Here is a 23,681-nt window from a genome sequence, read left to right on the forward strand (position 1 = left end):
CCTAAAAGTATGGTGAAACCTTCTACACTCCAGACACTAGGGAAACTTGAACCAAGAGTTAACATCCTGTTAAATCTACTGGACATAAAGCTTGCATGTAATATACACTTGTCATATCATAGTATGATATGACCATTACAACTAATCAAGTTACTAATTAAAATGTTAGTCAGGAGCTCTAACTTTGGATTTAATTTTTCATGTACATAAATCTGAGTTTTTAAAGAGTGCTTTTCATAGTGTGATCTTTGCTGATGGATGTAATTTGAATTACTCTGTCCAAATATTGTAAATTTGAGGGGGAACAATGCAATAAGGGCATGATGACTACCAAGTGGTTGAATATAACAGACACAGAAACCATAACTGTATCTTAACTATACACAAGGTTTCTCTATAATTTTTGAAATTAACATATCAATGACTTAAACATAAAAACCTTTTACATTCTAAATATGTAATAAAATTTTCTATTATTAGTCCTTTAAGGGCAAATAACTGCAATGTAGCTTGAACACCAAGCTACAGACAGTTCTACACATTCTTTGCAGTACTCCTTCAGTTTCTAACATTATTGCTTTCCATATTTTACTTTTCACTTGCTCCCTGTGCTCTCCTCTAACCAAACTGTCTAATTTTTTTTAACTTTACTAGCTCTAATATTAGTAATACCCCTTTCAAGGGTATTAACCAATGGGTTGCTTTCCTATTTATAAGTCATTGCCAATAATTTTGTATAATGTTTAACAATAAACAATAGATTAGACATACTTCACTATAAAACAACCTATTTAGTGTACTTATGGCATACAACTTCCTCACTATAGCTTACATTATGCTCAACCGTGCACTCATCATTCATGATTTGCAAGCATGCATTTTAAAAACTATAAACTTTTAAAATAGATTTAAGAGCAATTCAATGATAAAATAAGCCGATACACACATATATTACTTTATATTTATATGGCCTACCATTTCTAACTCTTTCAAGTTATCAGTGGACTTACAGAGATGGTCACAGAACTACAGAAAATTATATTACATTACCGAGAGAAAAAGTGAAAATCCTTAAATCTATATGCTAATGGAATTAAATGGAATTAATGTAACAAGAAGAGTTGCTGTACCTTAACATAAACCTTTATCAAGGTAAAGTACAGCATTTAATAAATTTCTAACAATTTTTTTCTGGGCTCAGTTCGTGTCGCTGCGCGAAATATCCTTTAATCCATTATTTCTAAGGTAAATGTACTAACACATACCAGAGAATAAATAAAATAAAGAAAAGGTCAGTACTACTGACTCCGTCACACCCTCCAAGAGGTGTCGGTATGAACACTATGGCGAGTGAGACCACTACCACGAACCACTTGCCAATAGAAATCTCCTACTACAAAACCCCCACTAGAGGGGAGCCGACCCAAAGGTGGGCAGCAAAACTAATACTACTCCATCCCATGCTGCCGACTGCTGCGCCTCTGGTGGCCATCCTTTTCAGTTAGCGCACCGCGTACACACGTGCCCTTTTTTGCTCTGTGTTTTTTGTGCCCCTATCTTGGATTTATTAATTATGGAGCGTGCAGCCATCGAAGCAGCTAAGTTTTAAGTAATCAGTTGTTATTGCCTATTGGGTTTTTTCCGGCCTTGAGTCAGTATTTGCCGTTTTTTAGGTATAAATACGGGCTCTTGGTCGGAAGCATGGCAGCATGGTTCTGCCTCGTGGCGGGTTCGTTCTTGGTCTTCCATACCTAGAACCTTCCCTTATTTCCTTACGCTCTATTGTTAGTTATCTATTTTATGTTAGGGGTCCAGCCTACTGGGTTTATGTCATGCATGCATGTCTTCTTTACCTTGCGTAGGCATCTTCCATCCAGACCCTAGCCTAGCAGCTTTGAGTGGCAGACTTTCTTTCGGTTAGCGTACACTCCTGGATTTTTTCTCTCCTACTGATTTATTTTCTTACTTTACGTTAAGTGATTTTTGGTTATTTTATATTTTAGGTTAGCCTACGGCGTCTGGCATTTCACGTAGCCTAGGTTCTGTTTTGCCTTGGTATCCACCATTATTGCTTCCGCTCTTCAGTTCGGTTGCTTCTGTATAGCATCTCACTGATTAGTTGGTTGCTTTAACCTAGGCTATGTTGTTTCATTGTATTCGCATATTACCGCTCCGTGGTCACTATGTGATCACGGAGCAGCCAGGCGCCTGTCCAGTCACCTTACCCTCCTCCCGCTCTTCCATAGGGCCGGGGGGGGTAGGTCTGTCCTCGCTCGCTCCACATACCCGTGCCTGCCCTCCCTCTCTCCTAGGCGAGGGAGTAGGGGGGGCTGGACATACCCAGGACTGGACCTGACCGTTCTCTGGCTTCACGGCACGCTCGGATGACTAAGGGGGGCGGGGGGGGGGAACTGGCCTTCCACCCCTCCGTCGTTACCTCCGTCGCTCCGTTGCTAGCTCGAGTCTGTTTTTCGCGCCCTCTCGCTCTTTCCCGGCTTACTGGTGCTCTTTAATTTACCGGAGCTCCGGCATCCACGTGGAAAGGTGCTAGTTCACCCTTGCGGGCGGACTGCAGGCGTACAGTTGGTCTTTCCTAACCACCCCGTCTCGCTGATATCGCGACACGAACACCGCCGCGCACCGGATTTATTCCGGTACGTTCTAGGGCTTTAGGTTTAAGTGTTTAGTATTTAATTTAAACTATAGTAAGTTTAATTTAAGCTACCTTAAGCCAAATCCCTCCGTTACCTACGTTATCACACCGGATCTCTCCGGGGTTCTAGCCTATTCAGGCGGTAAGGGAGGGGTTATGCCCAAAATTTTTTCGTGCTCCGGCATGCAGCGGAGTTCTTTTAGCCTCTAGCCTGTAAGTGATATCTTTTACGATGCTCATGTATCTTTTCACTTACAGACCACCAACTGTGAGCATCCAGGATGCAATGCCATGCTCCAGGACCCCTGTGGGCATGAAGTCTGGACAGATCCCATGCTCCATGCGCGACTCCGCACGGGAATCTACAAGTCTGGTTCCACGAGACCTGCACCATTTGCTACGATCTGGTGAGCCAGCTCTTGGACGGGGTAAGTATTCCCAACTCCGTTCGCTAATCCCTACAAGGTTATAGTTCTTAAGTTTAATTTTCATCTCTTATTTTAAACTTAAGCTTGTTTTATATGGGATCTCGCATCCCCTATGTTTTTTAGACTAAGAAACTATTACTTAAGTTTTAATCTTAAGTTTAAACTTAAAACTAACAAATACCCTCTCTTCCAGGCTCCCGCCGTTAGAGACACCGCCCTGGCAACCCTGAGGGCTTGGGTCGGCGGTTTTGGCAAGAACGCCGCCAAGGGACAGCCCTACATTCTGGAGAAGAGGTTGGCTGTCCTAATCTTCCCCGGCGGCAAGTCAACGGGTTTACGTCGACCCGGCGCAGAGGCCAGCCCCGACTATGGCGGCGATTCAGCAACAGCTCGCCGCTTCGTTGAGTGAACCAGGCCAAGATATCTCGTCGGAAGGAAGTCACGACACTTGATCTGAATATTGAACCAATGGTAGTTGTTGACGACCTGTTGGTCGAGGTAGGTACGTTGGACGCCCAAGGGCTTCCCTTGGGCGCCACTGGGTCTTCTACTCCTGCTAACTCTCCAGCTTCCTTCCAAGGCTTTACAGGAGCTGAGCTCCTTTATACTTCTCCTGATGCTTCCGTAAGACCTAAGGTCAAGGGACAGACGGTTGTGAAAACCCTAAGCAAGACGTCGTCGTCGTCCAAAAAGACTTCGTCGGCGTCAACATCTCGCAAGTCTCCGGCTACGAACCCCGGAGCAGAGAGGTCTAGAGATTCTGGGTCCGGCTCCAAATCCTCAAGAGCAGGTCTTCCAAGGAGAGACCACATACTCCGGCGGATCAAGGCCGTTTCTCCTCTCCCCTTGGTACCTGTTCAGAGTTACCCAACCACCTCCGCAGCAGCTCCGGCTTTTGGATCCAATGCTGGTCTGTTGCAACACATGGGGGATTTGGTCGGTTCTCTCAAAAACAGTATGGAGCAGATGTTCTCCCGGTTGTCCGACAGGATCTCCTCCCAGGATAACATCATCGCCGAACTTAGCCAGGCTCCTCTAGCTACTCCCCCACCTTTCGGCACAGGTATGGCTCAGCTTCCACCTCATGACTCTCTGCCTCCGTTCTCTATGAATAACTGGAGGGTGGCGTCATACGCCCCCTTCCAGGACGGGCTTATTTCAATTCCGGAGTGTGGTACTCGAAGGATTGAGGACTTCGAGTTCTACCCGGAGGGTCTACAGCACCGTTCATTGGCTACGCCAGACTCACTGACGCAGCCATGACTAGAGATGACAATGGTCCCTAAAGAGACAGTCCTCTACTCACAGGACCAGGCTCAAAGAGAATGGCTCAGGTGTTTAGAGGACATGGATTGTTCAACACGAAGATTCAACCTTTTAAGAGTCCCTTCACCATTTTCACAATGGAAGAGGGAACTCCGCTTCCCTTCCTTACCAAAATAGCTATGGTCACTATCCCAGCGGCCCAGAAGGGGGAGTCGTTACCACAGCTAAAGGAAGCAGACCCCACATCTCCTTTGCTTCCCTCACTCGGAGAATTGTGGAAGATCTGCCCAACACTTTTTCGGCGGGCAAACTCAAAACACCGACTGTGCTATGGATCAGTTTGGTGAGAAGCTGCCTAGACTTCCGGACAGCCTCATTCAGGCGGAGTTTGAGGCCAAGACTAGGCTAGCCAGGTCTATTAACACCATGGCCATGACGGAAGTGGCTACCATTTCTTACGGTGGTCCGAGCCACTCTTTAAGCTTCTCACCAAGTCACTGACACAAACGGTTCAGTCTGACATGTTTGAGTTCGCCACAGCCAGAACGAACTGTCGGAAGCATGTCCTCCAGGAAGCAACTATTCGGCATGAACCGAATAAGTTGCTTTCATCAAACATCTGGGGAGCAGACCTCTTCCCGATGCAATGGTAAAGGAGGTCCAGGCGGAAGCTAAAAGGGGCTTAACCAAAGCCTTAAGGATCGTTGGGGTCTCACTGCCAAAGAGACGCCAAGACCAGGCAGCAAGGGGTAAGGCTCAGAGGAAAACCCAGGCGTTTCCAGCCTTACCAAAAGAAACAACAACGCTTCGCCCAGCCTGTTTCGGCTGTTCCGTTGGTACAGGCGGCCCAACCCTCTACCTCCAAGGCTCAATCACAGCCTATCTACGTGATTTCACCCCACCCCCCAGCCTCAACCTTCCACCTCTTACGCTGTCTCCCCAGCCTTCAACCAAGTGTTCGAAGGCCAGGCCTTTCAGCAGTATGACCGCTCGGGTAGGGGAGGCAGAGGTAAGCGATCCTTTCGTCAGAGAAGGATCAGGAAGGTTCCCTTAATAGGTGGGGAAAACACTTCCGGGGAGGCCGCGGAGGTTACCAGCAGCAATGAGAACTTGAATGAAGGTAGGAGGGAGGCCTTGTTTCTCTTCCGGCACCGGTGGGGATTCAGCAAATGGGCACAAAGTATTGTGTCGAAAGGCCTGGGTTGGAGTTGGGTTGCGAATCCGCCCCCACCCAGACCTTTCCTTCAACTTCCATCAAAAGAATTGACGGAGTATGCGGAGGACCTCCTTCAGAAAGGAGCAATAGCGAGAGTCAACAGATTAAAATTTCAAGGGCGCTTGTTCAGCGTTCCAAAGAAAGGCTCACAAAAAAGAAGGTTAATCTTAGACTTATCCCGTTAAACTTGGCCATTCGCTGCGACAAGTTCAAATGCTCACCATCTCGCAGGTGCGGACCTTACTTCCCCGTGGGGCCGTCACCACCTCTATCGATCTTACAGACGCATACTATCATATCCCTATTGCAAGACACTTTCGCCCTTATCTGGGCTTCAAGATAGGAGATCAAGCATTCTCCTTCAAGGTAGTTTCCCTTCGGTCTGAATGTGGCACCCAGGGTGTTCACGAAGTTGGCGGAAGTGGTCATCCAACAACTGAGGGCGCAGGGGATCATGGTAGTAGCGTATCTCGACGATTGGTTAATTTGGGTCTCCAACAGTCGAGGAATGTCGCAAAACACACTGAAAGTAATCCCAGTTCCTGGAATATCTAGGGTCAAGATAAACAGGACAAAATCAAGACTCACTCCGGAGTCAAACTTCAGTGGCTGGGCATTCAATGGAATCTATCCTCCCATACTCTGTCGATTCCATCAGCCAAGAGAAAAGAAATAGCGAGGTCAGTAAAGCAATTTCTAGGACACAAACTTGCTTCAAGGAGAAGCCAGGAAAGAATCCTGGGTCACTCCAATTTGCATCAGTGACAAACATCTTGATGAAAGCCAAACTGAAAGACCTAACCAGAATCTGGCGCTCACGAGCAAATGTCAGGTCCAGGGACAAGTTATCATCAGTCCCACAGATTCTGCGGAATCGTCTACGCCCTTGGGCAAAAGTCAAGAACCTGTCAATATCAGTACCCCTTCAGTTTCCTCCTCCCCGGGATTACCATCCACACGGCACGCTTCATTAAGCGGCTGGGGAGGATATTCTCAGTTCAAGAAGGTTCAAGGAACCTGGTCACCCCAGTTCCGCCAGCTTCACATAAATGTACTAGAAGCAATGGCAGTGTTCTTGACTCTAAAAAGGTTACGTCCGCCAAAGAACTCCCACATAAAGCTAGTTTTAGACAGCGCAGTGTGGTAGTCCATTGTGTAAACAGGGGAGGCTCCAAGTCACGACATCTGAATCATGTCATGGTAGCCATCTTCTCCCTGGCGGACAAGTTCAGTTGGCACCTCTCCTCCACCCATATAGCTGGAGTGAGAAACGTCATAGCAGATGCTCTATCCCGGTCAGTTCCTCTGGAGTCGGAATGGTCACTGGACAACAGTTCGTTCCAATGGATTCTCCGGAGGGTTCCAGGTCTACAAGTGGATCTATTCGCATCCCAAGCGAACCACAAACTCCCATGTTATGTGGCCCCCAACCTGGACCCTCTGGCCTATGCCACGGACGCCCGCCCTGTCCATAGACTGGAACAACTGGAGAGAAGATTTATGTCTTTCCTCCAGTGAATCTTCTCCTGAAGGTACTGAACAAAACCAGGACGTTCAAGGGTCAAGTAGCTCTAGTAGCCCCAGACTGGCCGAAGAGCAATTGGTACCCTCTCATTCTGGAACTGGGTCTTCGTCCTCTTCGAATTCCCAATCCCAGGCTCTCCCAGTTAGTACAAACGAAGACTGTGTTCGCTTCCTCAGGAATTCTCAAAACCCTAACTTTATGGACTTCATGAAGTTTGCGGCTAAAGAGATGCGAATATTGATCCTCGAAATATTCTTTTCTTGGAATCTGATAAGAGAGATTCAACTTTGAGACAGTATGATGCTGCAGTCAAAAAGTTGGCAACCTTCCTGAGAGAATCAAATATTAGAATCATGACAATCAATTCAGCTATATCCTTTTTCAGATCTTTATTTGAAAAAGGCTTAGCAGCTAGCACTATTACGACAAACAAGTCGGCCTTGAAAAAGATTTTTCAACTCGGGTTCAGCATAGACTTGACAGACTCTTACTTCTCGTCTATTCCCAAGGCTTGTGCTAGACTTAGACCTTCAGTGAGGCCTACGTCAGTATCTTGGTTCTTAAATGATGTTCTAAAGCTGGCTTCAGAAACAGATAATACGACATGTTCATTTATAATGCTCTTAAAAAAAAACTCTATTTTTATTAAGCTTGGCTTCAGGAGCTAGAATTTCAGAACTGTCGGCGTTATCCAGAGATCCGAATCATATAGAATTTCTTCCCACAGGGGAAGTTCTACTTTCTCCGGAACGTAGTTTTATAGCAAAGAATGAGGATCCTTTGATGAGGTGGGAACCGTGGAAGGTTGTACCCCTTCCACAAGATGTTTCTCTTTGTCCAGTATCGACCTTACGAGCCTTTCTGTCCAGGACATCCTCATCCTCTTCGGGTCCTCTCTTTATGAGAGAAAAAGGTGGTACTTTATCTACTAAAGGTATCAGGCAACAGATCCTGTACTTTATTAAGCAAGCCAACCCTGATTCCTTCCCTAAAGCACATGATGTCAGGGCAGTTGCCACCTCAATTAACTATTTCCAACACATGAATTTCGATGATTTAAAGAAGTATACTGGATGGAAATCGCCGACAGTATTTAAGCGTCATTACTTAAAGTCCTTGGAAGCTCTGAAATTTTCAGCAGTTGCGGCGGGTAACATAGTTTCCCCCGACTCTGCTTAATCTTTAGTAGAAGATCCAGTTCTCCTTTCTACCTATCTCACCCAACAGTTTGTCTATACCTACCATGTTCATCTACGTTTACCTTGAGTCTTAGCTGCTCTTATGATGGTACAGTGGGTGCCCCTTATTTTTTTGCTAGGGTCACTCACAATTGATTGTATATAATGATCTCTATGATGTGGTCCCCTTATTTTTATGCTAGGGTGACACATCTTATTTACAATGGTTACGGGTTTTGTATACTAAGTCATATACATTTCTTTATTATATTATTATCGAAGTTTGTTCTAATTCAATTTATTATTATAATTGCTTTAATTACTTTGTACATATTAACTATACACAGATGTTAAGCTCAACATATATTCCATGTAAGCCCTGTACATATATGTTAAATTTAAGTTAATTTTAAGAAATATTATTAACTTTAAGTTAATCTTAAGTAATATTTCTATTCTGTATCATTGTGTATATGTATATTTCTTAGCAATTATATTTCTTTATTTTATTTTATGTTTTTTCATTGAGACCTTTTTTATCTGTTTTATTTGTTTCTTTACAATCTTGTGCTATTTCTCTGGTACGATTTCGCGCAGCGACACGAACTGAGCCCAGAAAAGGGATTTTGACGTAAGGAAAAATCTATTTCTGGGCGATTGGTTCGTGTCGCCAGCGAAATCCCACCCTACCCATCCCAGCGCTCAAGATTGTCTGCTAACTTCAGGATGGCCACCAGAGGCGCAGCAGTCGGCAGCATGGGATGGAGTAGTAGTAGTTGCTGCCCACTCTGTGGGTCGGCTCCCCTCTAGTGGGGGTTTTGTAGTAGGAGATTTCTATTGGCAAGTGGTTCGTGGTAGTGGTCTCACTCGCCATAGTGTTCATACCGACACCCTCTTGGAGGGTGAGCGAGTCAGTAGTACTGACCTTTTCTTTATTTTATTTATTCTCTGGTATGTGTTAGTACATTTACCTTAGAAATAATGGATTAAAGGATATTTCGCTGGCGACACGAACCAATCGCCCAGAAATAGATTTTTCCTTACGTCAAAATCCCTTTACTCAACTAAATCACCTAAAATACTACCAGACTGTTTGTCTTGTAAAACTAGAGAGCACATAATAAATTTGAAAACTTTTTTCCTGATGACAATAACTACTATACTACACTTTACTCTTAAAATGAAATAATTAAGCGTTACTAAACACTAATTTTATTTTTGAAATTTTAAAAGAAACCTTAAATATATGACGAAATTGAAAGTGGCCAATTCCTTTGTAGCTGAACATGGGAAACATGACAAATTTTTAATTAATTTGTATGTTTCATAGCTAACAAACCCTTGGCCTTAACAATAGGATAGGATAATCCTCTTGCGTCAGCTGGAAACCGGTTAAAAACAATCAAAGGTTGTAAAGCAAGGAATCTGTGTCATCTGGCAACTCATGCGCATACGAAGTTTAAGCTGGTCACCAACTCGGCATAAAACACCGTGACGCGTCAAGCCTTTCTTTGACTGCCTTGGAGAGTAGTTGCTTGTTCTCCTTCTTTCCAAGCCAGTTGCTGTGTTTGCTCGTGATTTCTTTGTTTCAGTATGTATGTGTGTATGCCTTGTTGATTACCATGGAGTCCTCCAATTATTGTAGGCATCGTCAATGCTTGTGCCCGGGCGTTAATCACCTTATTAACTAATTAACATCCAAGTACATAATAGTATCCTAATTTTTACCACACTTATACGACATACAGCATAATATGTAATAACAAACCAAGACTGAGTGAGCACTTACAGTTTCCATCGATTTTTGCACGCCCATATAACGGGTTGAAGTTTCCAGGTACATTTGGGTTTTCAATCTTGGTTCCAAAACGAACTTCTTCAATTACATGTGCAAAATCAATATTCTCAGGCTGCTCCTGGGCAGAATGTGTTGAAACATGAAAGTTCCCTGAAAAGAAAAAACTATATGGTTCACTCTCTTAATACAAAACACTGCTTACCACTGATGCCACACAGTGCAATGACCATTACATACTCAAGATGCTAAGTAAACAGATACGTACCATAGGAAAAAATTATTTCATCCGAACAAAATCTATATCTTGACAATTGACAGACATCATTCTATGATTTTCCAAAAATGTTACTAACATTCACTCTAGTTGAAAAAAATTCTAATATATTCTTTTATTTTGTGTATTACAGGCAGTCCCCAGGTTACGACGAGGGTTTCGCTCTTGAGATGCATTGTAAGCCGAAAATCATTGTAAGCCGGAACATCGTCAAAAATCCTAAGAAAACCTTACTTTTAATGCTTTGGGTGCATTGAAAACTATGTAAATTGCATTCTTATGGCATTTTTCATCAAAAAACCTTCAAATATTGATTATTTAGCATTTTTGGAGTCATATTTCACCTGCCAGATGAACATTATAGGCATCGTAACCCTGGAACATGCATCGTAACCCTGGAAATAATGTCTGATGAATATAATTGAAAAGCGTCGTAACCCCGAACGTTGTAAGCCAAGACCGTCGTAACCCGGGGACTGCCTGTATATTTAATTAAAATATTTAAGTATTTTTAGTATGATAAAAAATCTTCAAATTAACATTTGTACAGAGAAATAAAGAGGATTCTCAAATTTATCTAATTACTTTACATATGCTGAATCATCATCGTTATGCGATACAAAACAAGCTTCTAAACATATTCAAGATATATGCCCTGCCATAAAATTTAGAATTAATATACATCAGTAATAGCAACTAAAATCTTTTACACCAAGGAATCAAAACACCCGCATCATCAGCTGACTCTTTCCTACACCTAATCAAGTCTCCTTTTTCAGTGATTACCACATATGTTCATCGTGTGAACTCGCTTATCGTGAGACCCCAAAATTTTCGCCCTTAGAAAATGATTTTATCATGTACCTCATATATCATGCAAGTTCCTTTTTTACAAGGCAAAATCATAATAGACTAACCTCTTTTCCTCCACCTCTTTATCTAGCCTTTTAAACAAGTTAAAAAAGTACAAAGAATGATAAAAGCACACAACATTATATAACCGAACGAGAAACAGCCGTTTATTAATGCCTACAGTGCACCATATGAGGTGCGCTGACATCACTAACCCCCTTTGGAGAGCACTTTATGATATTGTCTTTACTAATTAGAATATTAAACTCATGATTTTGCCAATACAATTACTTCAACATCATCTATCTGGAATAGGGCTTGAAAATAATGAAAGCTGATTAGTGGTCAGAATTACTTCTTATTTATTATGTCATGTTAACCCTTAAACGCCTATTGGACATATTAAACGTCAACAAAAATTGTCTGTTGGGTGCCGAATTGACGTATGAAACGTCGACGCAAAAAAGTTTTAAAAAAAATTTGTGGAAAAATAGTTATAGGCCTACTTGGTGAAAACTTTTGAATCACGCACCTTGATGGATGCTGGGAGTTCACGGATCAAGCTGTTGTTTTGTTTACAATCGTTACCCAGGTGTGCAAGCACAAATTTCTTTCTTCTCGCACTAAAAAGCATCAGCGACACATCTCAGAAATTATTTTGTCACTGACATAATTTTTGCACCATTTTATATTAGCCGTTACATAGAGTTTTATATATGAAAATTTGCACAATTTCATGTAGAATACAACAATAAACAACCCATGGTTGTAGCTTTTACCAGTTTTGAAATATTTTCATATAAATAATGATAAGTGCCAAAATTTCAACCTTAGGTCAACTTTGACTCTACTGAAATGGTAAAAAAACGCAATTGTAAGCTAAAACTCTTATATTCTAGTAATATTCAATCATTTACCTTCATTTTACAACAAATTGGAAGTCTCTAACACAATATTTTGATTTACGGTGAATTTATGAAAAAACTTTTTCCTTACTGCCGCGCGGTAACTCTTCCGAAAAAATCAGAAATTTTTTCGTCCAATTGTCGTAATGTTTGCACGGTTTTATATTAGCCATTACATAAAGCTTTATATATGGAAATGTGCGAAATTTCATGTAGAATACAACAAAAAAACAACTCATGGTTGTAGCTTTTATCAGTTTTGAAATATTTTCATATAAATAATGATAAGTGCCAAAATTTCAACCTTCGGTCAACTTTGACTCTACCTAAATGGTCGAAAACCACAATTGTAATCTAAAACTTACATTCTAGTAATATTAAATCCTTTACCTTTATTTTGCAACAAATTGGAAGTCTCTAGCACAATATTTCAATTTATGGTGAATTTTTGGAAAAATTTTTTATTACATCAGCACGGTAACTGCCGAAAAAATCAGATATTTTTTCGTCCGATTGTCGTAATGTTTGCACAGTTTTATATTAGCCGTTACATAAAGTTTTATATATGAAAATGTGTGCAATTTCATGTAGAATACAACTAAAAACAACCCATGGTTGTAGCTTTTATCAGTTTTGAAATATTTTCATATAAATAACGATAAGTGCCAAAATATCAACCTTCGGTCAATTTTGACTCTACCAAAATGGTCGAAAAAGCTAATACTCTTACATTCTAATAATATTCAATCATTTACCTTCATTTTGCAACAAATTGGAAGTCTCTTGCACAATATTTCGATTTATGGTGAATTTTTGAAAAAAACTTTTTCCTTATATCCGCGTGTGGTAACTCTTCCGAAAAAATCAAAAATATTTTCGGCCGATTGTCGTAATGTTTCCACCGTTTTATATTAGCTGTTAAATAAAGTTTTATATATGCAAATATAAGTACCAAAATTTCAACCTTCGGTCAACTTTGACTCAACCGAAATGGTAAAAAAACGCAATTGTAAGCTAAAACTATTACATTCTAGTAATATTTAATGAATTACATTTATTTTGCAATAAATTGGAAGTCTCTAGCACAATATTTCAATTTATGGTGAATTTATGAAAAAACTTTTTCCTTACTGCCGCGCGGTAACTCTTCTGAAAAAATCTGAAATTTTTTCGTCTGATTGTCGTAATGTTTGCACGGTTTTATATTAGCCGTTACATACAGTTTTATACATGGAAATGTGCGAAATTTCATGTAGAATACAACAAAAAAACAACCCATGGTTGTAGCTTTTATCCTTTTTGAAATATTTTCATATAAATAATGATAAGTGCCAAAATTTCAACCTTTGGTCAACTTTGACTCTACCAAAATGGTCGAAAACCACAATTGTACGCTAAAACTTACATTCTAGTAATATTCAATCATTTACCTTTATTTTGCAACAAATGGAAGTCTCTAGCACAATATTTTGATTTATGGTGAATTTTTGGAAAAAAATTTCTTACATCAGCACGGTAACTGCCGAAAAAATCAGAAATTTTTTCGTCCGATTGTCATAATGTTTGCACAGTTTTATATTAGCCGTTACATACTGTTTTATATATGAAAATGTGTGCAATTTCATGTAGAATATAACTAAAAACAATCATTGGTTGGAGCTTTATCAGTTTTGAAATATTTTCAAATAAATAACGATAAGTGCCAAAATATCAACCTTCGGTCAATTTTGACTCGACTGAAATGGTCGAAAAATGCAATTGTAAGCTAATACTCTTACATTCTAGTAATATTCAATCATTTACCTTCATTTTGCAACAAATTGGAAGTCTCTAGCACAATATTTCGATTTATGGTGAATTTTTGAAAAAAACTTTTTCCTTACATCCGCGTGTGGTAACTCTTCCAAAAAAATCAAAAATATTTTCGGCCGATTGTCATAATGTTTCCACTGTTTTATATTGGCTGTTACATAAAGTTGTATATATGAAAATATAAGTACCAAAATTTCAACCTTCGGTCAACTTTGACTCAACCGAAATGGTCAAAAAATGCAATTGTAAGCTAACACTATTACATTCTAGTAATATTCAATGAATTACATTTATTTTGCAATAAATTGGAAGTCTCTAGCACAATATTTTGATTTATGGTGAATTTATGAAAAAAACTTTTTCCTTACTGCCGCGCGGTAACTCTTCCGAAAAAACCATAAATTTTTTCGTCCGATTGTCGTAATGTTTGCACAGTTTTATATTAGCCGTTACATAGAGTTTTATATATGAAAATGTGCCCAATTTCATGTAGAATACAACAAATAACAACCCATGGTTGAAGCTTTTATCAGTTTTGACATATTTTCATATAAATAATGATATAGAAAAAAATTTGACCTTCGGTCAACTTTAACTCTACTGAAATGGTCGAAAACTGCAATTGTAAGTTACAACACTTACAGTCTAGTATTATTCAATCATTTACCTTTATTTTGCAACAAACGGGAAGTCTCTAGCACAATATTTCAATTTATGGTGAATTTTTTAAAACAACTTTTTTTTTATGTCTGTGCGTTTCGAATTCATGCATCATATTGTGATATTTTCTCTGGGTTGCTTTGATCGTTTTACAATTTGTTAAATACCAAAATCATCGCAATTTAGTGCACATTACAACAAAAAATAATTAACGCATTAGCTTTAACCGTTTTGCTCACAGCGCGATTTGTATACAATTAAATATGAAATTTTTTTCGCACTGTCATATATTTCAATATTTATATATGATAATATTTTTTTTTAATTTCTGGTGGTTGCATGCTATACTTCAGGCAATGACAAAAAAGGAGCCAAAAATGAACTCTTAATCTTGAAAATTAAGCGTGTTGTGATTTTTTGAAAAAACTTTTTTTTCGCTTTGGCACACTCGCGAATGCCACCGGCATACGGGAGACACTTTCGGAAATACCTGCTCGGCGTTTAAGGGTTAATGTATTTAAGTTGAATTTTATATCTGATTTCAGTATTAACCTAAAGCATAAGAACTGATGTTAAACATTCCATAAACCTATATAATAATATTATGAATATGTAAGAATTACATAAAATTGATAAATTTCTGAATAGAAATTCTAAAAATGTGCACTGAGCATACACAAATATTATGCTTAGTGGCTATGACCAAAATGATGAAGTCCATAAAATTACAAATTTTTTTAAGATTCTCATGTTTAAAAACTTCTATTAAGTACTTTAATCACATACAAGTATTTCTCCATTTCTGATGGGGTTAGGTTAAAAAAAAACAAAAACTATTTTCTGGGTTCGACCTGTGTCGGCCAGTGAAATGTTACTATAGCACACAATTCTAGGATATAAATAAATGCTAAATATAGCAGAGAAAAAAGCCATATGGAATGCTGGAGTTACTACCCCCAGCTCGCTCACCCTCATAGGGTGTCGGTATAGCACAAGGGCGAGTGGAAGCCACTACCACAGATACTTTGCCCAATAGAAGTCTCCTCTCAAAATCCCTCTCTAGAGAGGTGCCGTTACGTCTGCCTTCCGCTCGCTACTACTACTACCACCTCTGCCAGAAACCTTCATTCCTGTAATAGCACTCACCGTGTCCGCACACGCTGTTTTTCCCTGTTCCCAGGTAGTGTTTTTTGGCGAAGCATCATGTCTTCTCACGATCTACAAGCTTCTTCATCTAAGATGAGTATTCCATTTATCGTTTTGGAACACGTTGGGGCACGATGCATCCAATTTTGGCCCTTATTTTAAGTCCTTTTGTCCTCATGAGCCTGGTACGACGCTCTTTCGATCCGCCATTTTGGGTGCATGACTGGCGGTGTGCGTGATTATTTCAGTTTTTATCTCGAGATGTATTTTGTCCACCATTTAGCACTTCTCTATAGGCTACTGTTTTCGTATTCTTTTTCATCATCCTGTCAAATTCTGAGAGCCTTATTTTTACGGTTTATCCTTTCGTTATTAATCTATTATAGGGCCCGTCTCGCTCCTGACGTATTCTGAGGCTTTGTTTTTTACGATTTGTCTTATGTTATTAGCCTTTAGGGCCTTTTTCGTTATCATCAGCCCCTCAGGAGCGTGTCGGTTCCCTTTCGTGTGTACGGTTATATGCTTCATACGTTGTGCGCGAGTATTGTGTTTTTGGCATCCTAGGCTAGCCTAGCGGTTCGCCAGTTTATTTTTGGAGGGGAAGATTCCTCTTTCTTTCGCGGTACTCATGCATGTATGTTTCTAGTTTAGTTTTTGATTATAGTCAATAATGCACATGATTATTTGCACATGTGTGATAAAACTACTCAAATAATTGTATTACTATTTGATGAGGTTGGAAGTTTTTCGCATGTCCTCCCCTGGCCTATCCGACCAGACCTAGGCTATTTGTTTGGAGGGTAGGCCAGGCGGTCTTGTATATTCCTCCACCCTTAGTGGCTCCTTTATCGCCACCACCCGATCAGGCAGATATGTTTGCCTGGAGGGTGGTCCAGGACTAGTGTGTCTCTCTCTTGCCATGTTTGTAGGGCCTAGATCTATCATACTTGACCAGATCGGAAGATTCGATTTTGGAGGGTTGAGTTAGGTTCTATCCGTCCTCTTCGTGACGTCCTTTTAGGAGCCATCCTAGCCTACCTGACCGGATCCGTACCGATTTCGGAGGGTTGGGCTGGGATCTTAGCTGGGTGTGTTTTTCTCCCCCCCCACCTTTTTGCAGTTCTTCCAATAATTCCTCATCAATTATTTTATGAATTGTCTTTGTTGAGTGTAGCCTGGGCCGTTGCCCCCTTAGGACGTCAGTGGCCTACCGTCTTCTGCCCCCTTCAGTGGTAGGCTAGTATACTGCTCCCAAGAAGTGGTTTTCACTGATCGTTGCTGTGGCCAGGCGATCAGACTCGTCCACTCTCCTCCAGACACTCCCCCCCCCACAACCCCTGTTCTGGACTCATTCCAGCATTGCCTGGTTAGCTCGCTGCCCAAGTAATCCTACCAATAAACAACAGCTAGAGCGTAGAGCTCGGTCCTGGAGATTAGTCGGAGGAGATTGGGGGATTAGTAGATTATGTAATCTCTGTTGGTATGTCTCCAGGCCTGTGTGTTTTCTGGCGAGGTGTGGTCTACCGTCACACTCGCCAGGAGGCTATATACTGGATTTTACGTACCGCTGTTCCGCCGCTCTGTTTTCCGTACTTCTCTATGTTAACGCTACTTCCCCACTCCAGTGGGGGCGGAACTGGGCTTAGAGCTGTTTCTAATTGTCTTGGAACTGCTACTCTTCTCCGGTGCGATCAGACTCAAGCTTAGGTTTTACCTATTTTCCCTGTTCTGCTCGTATCAGGCCAACCCCGCCGGTTTTAGCTATTGTGATAACGAGATTATGGATTCCGGAGTAGGCGGAGACATTCAGAGCTTAATGTTAAGAAAATTTATTATGTAGCCTCTGTTGGTATGTCTCCGGGCCTGTGTTTATTCCGGCGAAGTGTGGTCTACCATCACATGCGCCAGAAGATATACACCGGAGTTCTACATACCGTTGTTCCCGCCGCTCTGTTTTCCGTCTTCTATGTTATCGCTGCTCCCCACTCCGGTGAGTGCGGAACTGGGCTCAGAGAATGCGCCTACAATTCGTTAGGTATTGCTACTCTACTCCGGTACAATCAGACTCAGGCTTAGGTTTTGCCTTGTTTCCCTGTTCTACTCGTATCAGGCCCTCTCCGCAGATTATAGCTTTGACGATACCCAAGTATGGATTCCGGAGCAGGCGGAGACATACAGAGCTTTATTAATAACAAGTAAGTTGAAGATTATACTCGATTTTACCTTTAGCTGGTTAAGTAACTAGTTGAAGTGTACTCATACCGCTGGAATTAACTCTGGCAGCATTATCTGACGATACTCATATATCTTTCCAACTTACAGATGGTTCGGTGCCAGGAGACATGTTGTCCAGCCGTCCTGTACAAGCTGTCTGGCAAGAGGTCTGCCGGTCTCACACCCGGAAGCCTGCACGGTGTATTACGACCTGGTTAGGATCGTAACAGATGAGTCGGTAGGTAGCATACTCGTCTCATTGTTACTCTGAATTTTATGTTACACGTCGGTTGGAAAAATCCCAGACACTGGGGAACATAATTTGGTTATTTCTTACAGGTTGATCTGGCGTTCAAGACCCCCTTAAGGCCTGGGGGGTTTGGAAGAAATGTGGGAGCCAGCCAACCCTACGTGCTGTCGGAGGAGATGTGCACCCTCCTCTACCCCAATGCCCAGGTTTTGGCAGCAGTACCAGCGGGAGTAGCGGCACCCATCATAGAGCGAATCCGCCAGGAGACCCAAGCCTCCCCAGAGGACCAAGAGGTCTTGTGTGATGTCGTGACAGAGGAGGTGGCGGCCATCAGCCTGCACCGAGAGCCTATGGCCACCGAGGAACAGGACGTAAGTAGGGAGGAAAGTGAGGCAGGTAGTCGTGGGACTAATGTTCTCTCTTTTAGTCCAACTCCTCCTCCTTCTCCTTCCTTTCAGGGCTTCCCTGGGAAGTCCACTTCCCCTTGGAATAGGTCGGGCTCGGTAATCCCCAAGGTGAAAACCTTGAAGACAAAGTCCCTGCCGACGGCAGGTAAACCAGCCAAGCCTTCCCCGGCAGACTCCGCCAGGTCGTCATCGGCTCCCAAGCCTTCGACTTCCTCGGCCAAAACTACTCCCCCACCCAAGGGGTCGAGAGCTAAGTCTTCCAAAGCCAGGCCAGCAGAGTCTGGCTTCGACCACAAGGCTTTCGCCACTCTTCTCATGCAGAAGATGAGCGAAGTAGTGGACTCGAGACTTGAATCGATGTCCACTCAACTCGCCTCAGGTCTAGAGACATCGGGACAGTACATCATGTCTCTGACCCAGAGATTACAAGCCCAGGAGGAATTGGTGACCGGATTCCTCCACTCCAGAAACACACCGCAGTCCTTTGCGGTGCCGGACGCATCCAAGCTTCCGCCATTCGAGAATAGCAACCCATGGCGGTTGGCTCTGCATGCCCCATTTTCAGAGGGCAAGCTTACAATTGAAGGTTGCGGAACCCGACCCGTGGAAGACTATGAGTTCTTCCCGCCGGGCCTACAATTCCCCTTCCCGGGCTATGCTAGACTAGCCGAGGAAGCGTTGGTCAGGGTAGACAAGGGGTCCCAAAAGATACAGTTATCTACCCTAGAGATCAGGCTCAGTCGGCATGGGTCCGCACCCTCACGGAATGGAAGTGCGTCAACACCAAGTTGACGCCCAACAAAGGTTGCTATACCATGTTTGTAGCGCCGGATGACGTCCCAACTCCTTGCATGTCAAAGATTGCAGAATTGACACTGCAAGCCGGAATGGAGGACAAACCTATGCCTCAGCTAAAAGAGATGGAGACTACCTCTTTGCTCTTTCCCGGAGATCTAGAGTGGGCAAACTCGACCCGGAGTGTGCCTCCACACAATTCAGTGAACGTTTGCTTAGAATTCCGGACTCCATGGTTAAGGCGGAATTCGAAGCGAGATGCAGGCTGAGCAGGTCGGTTAACTCAGTCACCACTGCAGAGTTGACGGCTACGGTCTTTGCAGATGAGCCTCTATTCCGGGTCCTGACGAAGTCGCTACTGCAGGCTTTTCAATCGGACCTGTATGATTTTATAGTGGCTAGACGAGCCTGCAGGAAGCATGTCTTTGCTAATGCCTCCATCAGGCATGAGCCAAACAAGCTCATAAAGGCGTCAATCTGGGGCGCCAACCTCTTTCCTGAGGACATGGTTACAGCGTCCTCAGCGAGGCGGCTAGAGCTAACCAGAACCTTCGTGTCCGCTGGGGACTTCCCTTCAAAAGGAAGTTTGAGACCCCGGACCACAATCCAAGGGTAGGAGGAGGCCTAGGAAGTATCAGCCTTTCCAGACCTCTCAGTCTCAGGCAGTAGTACAGGCAGTTCCTGTCTCCTAGATCAGCAAGCCTTTGACATGTAAGGCACAGCCACAACAACAGTTTGTTCTGCTGCAAAGTCAACCAAATCAACAGCCTTCGAGTTCGGCTGCCCTTGTAACTTCCCCAGGCTTCAACGCCTCTTTTGAAACACAAGGGGCGTTTTGAGGTTTTAATAGACACCCAAGGGGTAGTAGAGCCAGAGGTGCTTTCCGGTAGAGAGCTGGCTCTAGAGGCAGAGGCTTCAGAGGAGGCAGAGGAAGTAAGACCTCAACCAGTCAATGAGGCTCTGCAGGTGGGCGGGAGACTGTACCTCTCCCGGGACCATTGGACCTTCAGTACGTGGGCCCACAGTATTGTATCGAAAGGTCTGGGGTGGAAATGGAAGAAAGGGCCTCCTCCACCAGTCAGTTTTCATCAGATTCCAACGACAGTCCCGTCTCAACTCATACATTCAATGCGACAAGTTCCGCATGCTGACCGTCTCGCAGGTGCGGACCTTACTTCCCCATGGTGGGGTCGTCACCACCTCTATCGATCTTACAGACGCTAACTATCATATACCGACAGCAAGAAACTTCTCTCCATACCTAGGCTTCAAACTAGGAAAACAAGCTTACTCGTTCAGTCATGCCATTCGGGCTCAACATAGTGCCCAGAATATTCACCAAACTAGGAGAGACAGGAGTTCAAGAACTAAGAGCTCAGGAAGTACTATGCTACGAGCTCTGCATTTTTGTTGTCATGCCACCTTAACCCAGACATCATTCGCCTGAAGCCGGGTTTGACTTTGGAACAGGTGAGGTCAGTGGCTCCGTCCTTGTCTCCGCAAGATGCCTCAGCTTTGGAATCTACGGCGGCCTCCATGTTGCAGACGGTTTCTTGGCTGGACCTCTGGTCTGTGGTGATTGCCAAGATAACTTCTGACAGGTCCCTGAAGGGTTGGTGAGTGCCGCCTTGCTTACCATATTTGGCTCAACTCAGTGCTAATTTATGGGCTAATCTTCTGATTAGGAGGGACGCAGCTTTATCTAGGATGGAGAGATCGCTCGACACAGTCTCTTTGCTGGCATTGAGGAACTGTTGGAGTCCCAATTTTTGTTTCTACAGACAGAACTCGAAAATGCGATAGACTGGCGCTGGGCTGACACTAAGGACCGACTGGTGCACCAGGCCAATTCGTTCAGCTCCTCCTCCCCCGATCCAGCAGCAGTCATGGAGATCGTCGCCTGGTAGGCCATCGAGGACCTTGAGTTCAGCATACTGTTAGTGTGGTCGTGCAATATACAATATCTTACCCACTATTTGGTAGCATAGGCTCCACTCCTTGGCAAGGAGGAGTTTGGAGTAATACAAACCCTAGTGTCTTGGTTTGTTATTGGACAGTCAAAGTTTCTCTTTGGTTTCCCCTATATAATGGTTATCCCATATATCATTGTACGTCACTCAGGTTCCGAGTGGTTAGATATTAGTTTATCTAGCTTCTCAACGGGCCTCAGTCCCTCTCCAAAAAACATTCCTTTTGAGAGCTGGACTGGTGGGTAGGCCCCCATCCAGTCTAGGATGTCTTATACCTCCCTCCAAGTATGAGTCAATCCTATTGTTAAGACGGAAGGTTTGTTCGCGTATGAACAAATGACAAATTTTCTAAGACAATTTGTATTTTTCATAGCTACAAACCTGAGGTCTTAACATTATACTGCCCACCTCTAGCCACCCCTCTATTTGTTAAGTCATCCTGAGTTGGGAAAGACTGGCGTAGATGAGTGGTCCTTCACCACTCTTCTCCCGATCTACACGTGTTGCCAGATATCACAAGATTCCTTGCTTTCATCTGCTTTTTAACCGGATCCAGCTGGGCGCTAGAAATTATTCTATTGTTAAGACCTCAGGTTTGTAGCTATGAAAAATACAAACTGTCTTAGAAACTTTGTCATTTCACTTCATATACTCTATCAGAGGAGTATTGCCTGCAATTGGTGATAGCTTGCAAAGCTGAAGCTAATAACTTGTAGTATAGCCATCAGCTGACAAAAAAATTAAAAGTAATTTTTGCTAGTTGTTCCTCTCTTTCCCCAGAATTGGGCATGGCTACGTGTATACATAAGTACGTTACATTTTTTTTTTTGCTTCACTTGATTTACTGTACATATTGTTTTCATTACAAATCTAGTTTATTTTCATTATGATTGGTAGACATAAAAGAGAACAAGAGAATAGTTCATCTCTAATCACCACAAAAATATTTAAAATGCTTGTTTAATATGTAGGCAAGATAAAACCCAACAGGCTGTATGTACCAAGTTCACAGATAACATGGAATTGTGTGTGCATAGTACGTACCGTAGGGACTTGATTGCATTAATGATTTGGTTTATAAAATAAAATAAATGAGTAAATTTTGTAGAAATATAAATGAGAATACAGCATAAAATATAAACAAAATATGTAAGTGTGTGTTATACTGCATCAGGCTTTAATTTAAATATCAGTTAGTTAGTTTGTTCTCTCTCTCATCCATACATAACCTTTAATGAAATACCAATTACTGTATCATAAACAAAATTCCAAGTTCATGATGCCATCATACGCTGCTTGTATCAATATTGCTTCGTAACTTAGCACTGGAACTGCTACCCCATCGCAAACTTAATGTATCATAAAATGAACCGTCATAAATGGGGATGTACTTGCACGTATGTTTAAAGCGTTAGAAACTCAAAGAAAAAATCCAACAGGGGTATAAAACTAAAATGGCTTAAAAACTAACCTGGCACTTTGTTAATCAAGAAATTTGCTTCAAAAATGCAGCCATCATCACCTAATGGATTTTTAACTGTGTTTTCAACAAATCCCACTTCGTGACGGCCAAGATCATCTTGGATGTCTAAACCAATATCTGTAATTGAAAACAAATGTAATACTTCTGTATCATAAAAAAAAAAAAAAAGAAGAGCAAAAAAAATTAGAAATATATCTTCACCACAAGTCCATAACTTATCATTAACCAACATTTATGGCCTTCAAACACCTGACACACTTTACACTTCTCTTTAACATACTGAGGAAGAGCAGTAGCAGCCCTGTGCATACACCTATAAATAATTGGGCCCCCGATACTTGACTGCCTCACTGTATTTATTTAGGACAGCTGGCTCTAAGAACTAAGGAATGGGAGCATGTAACTTCTGAATAGGAGTTGGGAGGAGAGGAAATATTAATGGCACTGATATAGGTTTTAAGGGTTCAGACATGACAATCATGCTACTTCTCTCTCAGTCAAAGGTTGTTGGTTCTGTAACTACAATACCAAACTTAGTGCATACCAGTCTAAAATTTAATTACCAACCGAAAATAAAATACATCACTATGCACTTCTTTTTTAATTCAGAATGTCAACTCATTAAATCTGCCTTGTTGATTTTCTATTCTTACAGACCAAGTTGCAAGCTATGGCTACTAACAACATGACACTTCCCACAGATATCTACTGATCTAAGGAGAATGAAATGCACTACATTTTTTTTCATTATAAAATATTGCTTTATATATAATGTAATAATTAATCATTACCTGAGCTTTGTATTAAAATCCAAGTCATGGGGGTTTTGAATGTAGGTGGAAGTGGTAT

At 42.0% G+C, this 23,681-nt stretch overlaps 1 protein-coding gene across 1 annotated transcript in view; it reads right to left on the reverse strand.

Moving 5' to 3' along the window:
- The window catches only part of LOC135222870 (endoplasmic reticulum-Golgi intermediate compartment protein 1-like), a 101,064-nt gene that overhangs the window by 45,595 nt on the left and 31,788 nt on the right, over window positions 1-23,681 (reverse strand). The window contains exons 3-4 of the mRNA XM_064261220.1: window positions 22,821-22,949; window positions 10,056-10,214 (exon numbers count right to left, since the gene is read on the reverse strand). Of these exons, the coding sequence (XP_064117290.1) occupies window positions 10,056-10,214; window positions 22,821-22,949 (288 nt within the window). The remainder of the gene's footprint in view (window positions 1-10,055; window positions 10,215-22,820; window positions 22,950-23,681) is intronic.

This window comes from Macrobrachium nipponense, chromosome 8 (assembly GCF_015104395.2).
Source record: "Macrobrachium nipponense isolate FS-2020 chromosome 8, ASM1510439v2, whole genome shotgun sequence".
Lineage (NCBI taxonomy): Eukaryota > Metazoa > Arthropoda > Malacostraca > Decapoda > Palaemonidae > Macrobrachium > Macrobrachium nipponense.